Consider the following 6,291-nt stretch of genomic DNA (forward strand, 5'->3'; position numbering starts at 1 on the left):
CTGGCCTCGAACTCAAAAATCCGCCTGTCTCTGCCTCCCAAGTGCTGGGATTAAGGCGTGCACTACCACACCCCGCTTTTGCTGGCTCTCATAAAAGAACCAAAAACCAGTTTGTATTTTTTTCCTCCTGCAGAATTCTGTGTGTACTTTTCTGTGTAATTATGTTTGTTCCCCCTCACTAGGCAGAAAAGGTAGATTTATCTTTGTTGAGCTAGTCGTTACTTGGACTTTAAGCATCCTTTTGTGTTTTATGTGCGCCTCTCAGATCCTATCTTTTCCCTCCCTTCGCTTCCCTTTGTCTTTTAGTTTTATGAGATAGAGTCTCACTGTGTCTCACAACTTGGCTTGAGTTTGTTTCTACTGACTCAGCCTCTGGGCCACTGGGATTACAGCTCCCATTGGTAGTACCAGAGTTTGTACATGTTTTCCATGGGAGTATGATGTCAGGATAACTTTTCCTGTTTTCTGTGGTGAGATAAGATTTATTTTATGTAGTTTTCCTGTTTTGGGTTATCTGGAGCAGGGAGTTGCTTTTCTTTTGTTTGTCTTACTTTCATACAGTGTGCTTTCTTAAATGTTGCTTTTTGATTTGCTTACTTTGTGCTTATAGTAGTAAAATGTTTGTCATGACCAGAGGCCCCTTCTACTGAATACAGAACAAATTATCTCGTGTCTAGTTTTCGGTTCTCATAAAGATCTCTGTTCTTGTTTGAATGGTAGAAGAACTATATGATGCTTACATATAGATTACCTGGGTAACTAAATGATGCTTTTTCTTCTTAACTTTTAGGAGGAGGATGAACAACAAAGGATCAATAAGAGAAAAGATAACAAGAAAACAGATACTGAAGAAGAAGTAAAAATACCAGTAGTGTGTGCTTTAACTCAAGAAGAATCTTCAACCCCATTATCAAATGAAGAGGTAAAGTGAATCCATGACTACAGTTACTCTATGTGCTGGGTAGGAGAGGCTGTGCTGAGAGACTTTCTGGAGCCCAAGACTCAAGGGATCTCAAAAAACCTTTATACAGAAATTCATAATTTTTAGTGTATTTCTACATCAGTCAATTATCTTGTAGGTTAGTGAGGGTATCGATTGCTGTGATTAAACACCAAGACTAAATTTCAGGTCACATTCTATCATGGAAGGAAGTCAGAGCAGGAACCGGGGTGTCAGGAACTCATGCAGAGGCCATGGAGGAATGTGGCTCCGGCTTGTTCCTCATGGATTACTCTGCCTGCTTTCTTATACAACCATAACTAACTGCCCAAGTTGACATAGCTCACAGTGGAGTGGGCCCTTGTACCTCAATTAATTAAAATATGTCCCACAAGCTTGCCCACAGGCAAATGCTCTATTGCGAGCATCTTTTTTGACTTGACGGTTCCTCTTCCCAAATGACTCTGGCTTGTGTTGACTTGATAAAATACTAACCAGGGGACCTTGTTTGTGTAGAAAATAGGTAGTAGATGAAAATGAGATAAACATCAGCTGTGTTCCATTGTCGCAGTTGCTCTCACAGCATTTTAACACTATTGGAAACATGCTGTTTCATTCACCATTTAAAATTACTAGATATTTTCTTTATTGCTATTTTCAAATGTCATACACCAGAACAGGTTTCTAAATAAAATGTTTTTTTGGTTTTGTTTGAAGTAGAATTGGAGGATTATTGAAAAAAAGATTTTTTTTAATTTATGTATTTAGCCAGGCAATGGTGGCGCATGCCTTTAATCCCAGCGCTTGGGAGGCAGAGGCATGCAGATTTCTGAGTTTGAGGCCAGCCTGGATTACAAAGAGAGTTCCAGGGCTATACAGAGTAACCTGGTCTTGAAAAACCAAAAAAAAAAAAAAAAAATGTTTTTAAACACAGAATTAAAAGAAAGGGGGGGGGGGGGGGGGAGGATAAGACACATTTATATGTAAACTTTTCAAGAGTTGCCTGATGTCCCTTTACATATATATGCTATATATATAAAATTTTATATACACACGTATGCACATGTACATATACCCACATACTCATACACACACACATAAATACACACACACACACACACACATAAATACACATACATATTTAAATGTAGGTGTTTTACCTGCATATTTGTCTATATACCATGTGCATGCAGTGCTCAGAGGCCAAAAGAGGGCATTAGATTCCCTGGAATTGGAATTACAGATGTTTGGGAGATCCTAGTGGATGCTGGGAATCAAACACATATGGAATAGTGCTCTGCTGGGGAACCACATCTCCAGCCTTGGTGTCTATTTTTAATGTGAATTATAAATATTGCTAAACACTTGCGTTTCTGGTGGGGGGAATGACAAGATCTTGCTATGTAGTTCAGTCTGACCTTGCTCTTGCTCTCAAGGTTATTCCTTCCTTGGCTTCCTGAACGTTTGGGTTGATTATAGATGCTTGCCTCTCGTTCAATTCCAATGTAGGGCATAAGTTCTGAGGGTAGAAGGTTAACTTTGGCAGGTTACATTGAAGTTTCAAAGAAGGGTGCAGGTGTTGGGAAGGGGAAGAATAGAGAGGCCGGCACTGCAAGTATGTCAGGTGTCATGCCTGTGATCTGTCATCTTACACCTACTGTGTGATAAGGGCCTCTGTGTTGAGTGGCCTGCTGTAACTTTCCAGTTACCATCCTGTTCTCATCTCTTCCTTAAGTATGGTTGTGGTCAGATCGCTCTCATACACAAAACCACCACTGACTACTGTAACCTTCATCACTTAGTAGAAATTTGTGTAGACTGTTGTAACCATTTGAAAGAATTTTCTTTCTTTTTAATTTTTTAAATTGGGTGTGTGGGCACACTTATGTGTAGGTGTGAGAGTTTGTGCGTATGTGTACAAATCCACAGTATCTAGAAGACATCAGATCCTTTGGAGCTAGAGTTAAAAGTGGTTTTGTGCTATCTGACATGGATTCTGGGAACCAAACTCAAGTCCTCTGTAAGAGCAGCAAGTATTTTTAACCATTGGGCCTTTTTTTTTTTTTCAGCCCCAAGGTTTTATTTTACAAACAAACAAACAAACATATTTATTTTAATATGCGAGGGTCTGAAGACACCTCAGCATACATGTGGAGGTCAGACGACGGTTTTTTCCCTTTCATTTTGTGGGAACTGGGGATCGAACTTAGGTCTTTGGGCTTAGTGGCAAGTTCTTTTTGTTTGTTTGTTTGTTTTTGTTTTGTTTTTTGTTTTTGTTTTTTGAGACAGGGTTTCTCTGTGCAGCCCTGGCTGTCCTGGAACTCACTCTGTAGACCAGGCTGGCCTTGAACTCAGAAATCCGCCTGCCTCGCCTCCGGAGTGCTGGGATCACAGGCGTGCGCCACCACGCCTGGTTGTGGCAAGCACTTTTACCCATTGACCTTTTTCTTTGGGTCAGAAAGAATCTCCTAGTAGCCATATTTGCCATACTCGTGTGCTAAGATGTCCCCCTCACTTGTTGGTTCCTTCATGTGGGATACTTGCCTTCCTCTTCCTGGATATTAAAGTTGTCCTATTCATCCTTCACAGCTCATGCTGCTGCTCCCTCTTTAGTAAAGGAAATAACTTGTATACCTAGTGCCTCTGGGGTAAAACCCAAGGGTCCTCCTTTCCCAGTTGAGTGGCCCTTCTAGCTTTACCTCTTGTTCGTAACCTCATGACAGTTAGGCCTGGCTGCTTGTGATCATTCTTGTAAGTCCTGTTGTGTCATCCCTGTTGCTGATAATTTTATCCTCATAAGGACCATAGCTAGAGCTTAGTAGTTCTCGCTTACCGTGTGTAAATCCCTGTGTCTGATATCCAGCGTTGGAAAGGTGGAGATTTCCATCATTCACCTCCCTCACTTTCACTTCCTTTCCCAGCTTGTGAAGTTGCAATTCAGTTGACCATATTTGTCTAACAGGTATCTTGTTCTGTTTAGTTTACAGATTTACTCTAAGCCATGTGCAGTACAGTTTCAGGTGGCTTGTATTTTCATCTTTATTGACAGTTTGACACTAAAAATTTATTTTTTATTTTTTAAAAATTCAGTCAGATACTGGAAAGTATGACACCATTGTTTTTGTACATTTTTGTTGTTGTTCTGGAGCACATACCAAAGGCTTGGCTGATGTTTCTCTGCATTTTTAATACTTAGAGTCCCAGGAGGATGTCTGGATCTTTGTGTTCAGCCAGATATTACATGGCATTTGCATCATGCAGTAATCTACCTAGCAATGTTTAGAAAACAGGAAAGGAGAATGTGTGATTTATAAAGAAGTATTTTTCTTATTTTTGTTTCTGTTTTTAATAGCTTTCTCCTACCATGCATATTATTTCCCAGCCTTTAAAATATATTTTAGACTTTCTGCTGGGGAATGCACTCAGTGGTAGAGTGCTTTGCCAGCATGCATGAGGCTCTAGGTTAAGTTCTCTGCAACCTTCACCCTCAACGAGTTAGAGACAGACAGACAGACAGACAGAGATATTCATTGACTCTACTTCTACTTTCAGACCTGATGCTTTGCATTTTTAGTGTTGAATATAATTGTTTTATATTCAGATTCGTGATAATTTGATTTAGCTGGTAAATTAAAATCAATATGGAATACTTTGCAGACTTAGATTTATTGCTAAGGACATTTAATATTTTTAAACAGTCTTACATCATCTTAATTTTGTACCTAGAATATGCTTTTTCACTCTGAAAGGAATAGGAAAATATGGAACATTTGTGAAGTACAGGAAGGGCTTTACAAATAAAAATAATTGTTTAGACCACCCAGTGACAACTGTCTCTAGTATTTTGTCCATCTCCAATTTCTGTATTTGTTCCCAGGATAACATAAGTATGTTCCCACTTATTTTGCTTGTTTGTTTTGCTTTATTTTGTTTGAGACAGACTTTTATGTAGCCCAGGCTAGCCTTGAGCTTCTGAGCTTTCTGCCTCTATTTTCCATGTGCTGGGATTACAAGTATATTTCATGCCTGACTGTATATTTGTACTTTGCAAATATACTCTATATTGTTACTGCATGTTTATGAGTGTTCCTACTTGCTTAAATCTACTTTAAGGTTTTGTCACCCTTAAATTTTTTTTAACCCATTTAATAGACTTTTAATATAAATGTACAATAATCTCTTGACCATTTCCCTACTACCTTGTGACCGGGCTTTAATTTATGAGGTGGCTGACAGCATGAGGAGGTCAGTATCTTTGGAACAGTTTGCTGTTACATTTTTCTGTCTGTTTTTCCTCTCAAGCCCAGTATGTGTTGAACAGGTATTGTGCCAGTTACTGCTGTGCGTAGCCATCACGTGCTTTCCCCAGCACTGAGAGCCATGACATACATGCCTTGCAGGCGTGGAGAGAAACTCGGGGCAGGCTAGTGTGAATAATTCTGGAAGCCTTTGGGTCATAGGAATTGCTTTAATTGTTTGGGATCTACCTGTTCCTGAGTGATTTGGAGCAGGGGAAGTAATGGCTTGGTGGAACTTGGATAAAGGAGGTGGTTGGGGCTATAGATCTGAGACTGTTCGGTTTACATGTGGTGAGTGACCCTCACTCACGTAGGTAGTGCTAGGGTACATAGTCTCTGCCTAGCTAGTAAGGACTCCAAGATGCCCAAACATGACCTATAGAATAAACATAGTTAACATACTCCTTATCAAATTGGTTATTTTTTGTTGATATAAATGTTTTCATTAAATAACACTATAATGTTATATATAATTTCTCTTGTATAAAAAAAAAATCATTGTAATGTGTCTTACTGTTCAAGTTCTTAGGAAGAGAACAGCTGAGTTTAAAGGCATTAACATTTTTAAGATAATATAAAGTACTTTAGAAGTATATATTAGAAAGACTACAGAATAGTCTTTTGTTTTTTTATTTATTATTTTTCTGTGTCATGCCATGTCTGTGGAGCTTGCTCTTCCTTCCTTTCTTTCTTTCTTTCTTTCTTTCTTTCTTTCTTTCTTTCTTTCTTTCTTTCTTTCTTTCTTTCTTTCTTTCTTTCTTTCTTCCTATGAGTACACTGTCACTGTCTTCAGACACATCAGAAGAGGGCGTCAGATCCCATTATAGATGGTTGTGAGCCACCTTGTGGTTGATGGGAACTAAACCTCAGGACCTCTGGAGGAGCAGCCAATCCTCTTAACCATAGAGCCATCTCTTCAGCCCAAACTAGTATTCCTTAAGTGGCCATTAAAATTGTTCTTTCTATTCTCCATTGATTTTGTGTCACTACAACATGTGTGATCATAGTATTTTTGTTTGTTTGTTTTTGTTTTTCGAGACAGGGTTTCTCTGT

General features: G+C 39.0%; 1 protein-coding gene across 2 annotated transcripts in view; it reads left to right on the forward strand.

The window, feature by feature from the left end:
* The window catches only part of Rabep1 (rabaptin, RAB GTPase binding effector protein 1), a 99,560-nt gene that overhangs the window by 59,636 nt on the left and 33,633 nt on the right, over nt 1-6,291 (forward strand). For both annotated transcript variants that reach the window (XM_021211961.2, XM_029545845.1), the window contains exon 8: nt 791-922. In XM_021211961.2, the coding sequence (XP_021067620.1) occupies nt 791-922 (132 nt within the window). The remainder of the gene's footprint in view (nt 1-790; nt 923-6,291) is intronic.

This window comes from Mus pahari, chromosome 14 (genome assembly GCF_900095145.1).
Source record: "Mus pahari chromosome 14, PAHARI_EIJ_v1.1, whole genome shotgun sequence".
Classification (NCBI taxonomy): domain Eukaryota; kingdom Metazoa; phylum Chordata; class Mammalia; order Rodentia; family Muridae; genus Mus; species Mus pahari.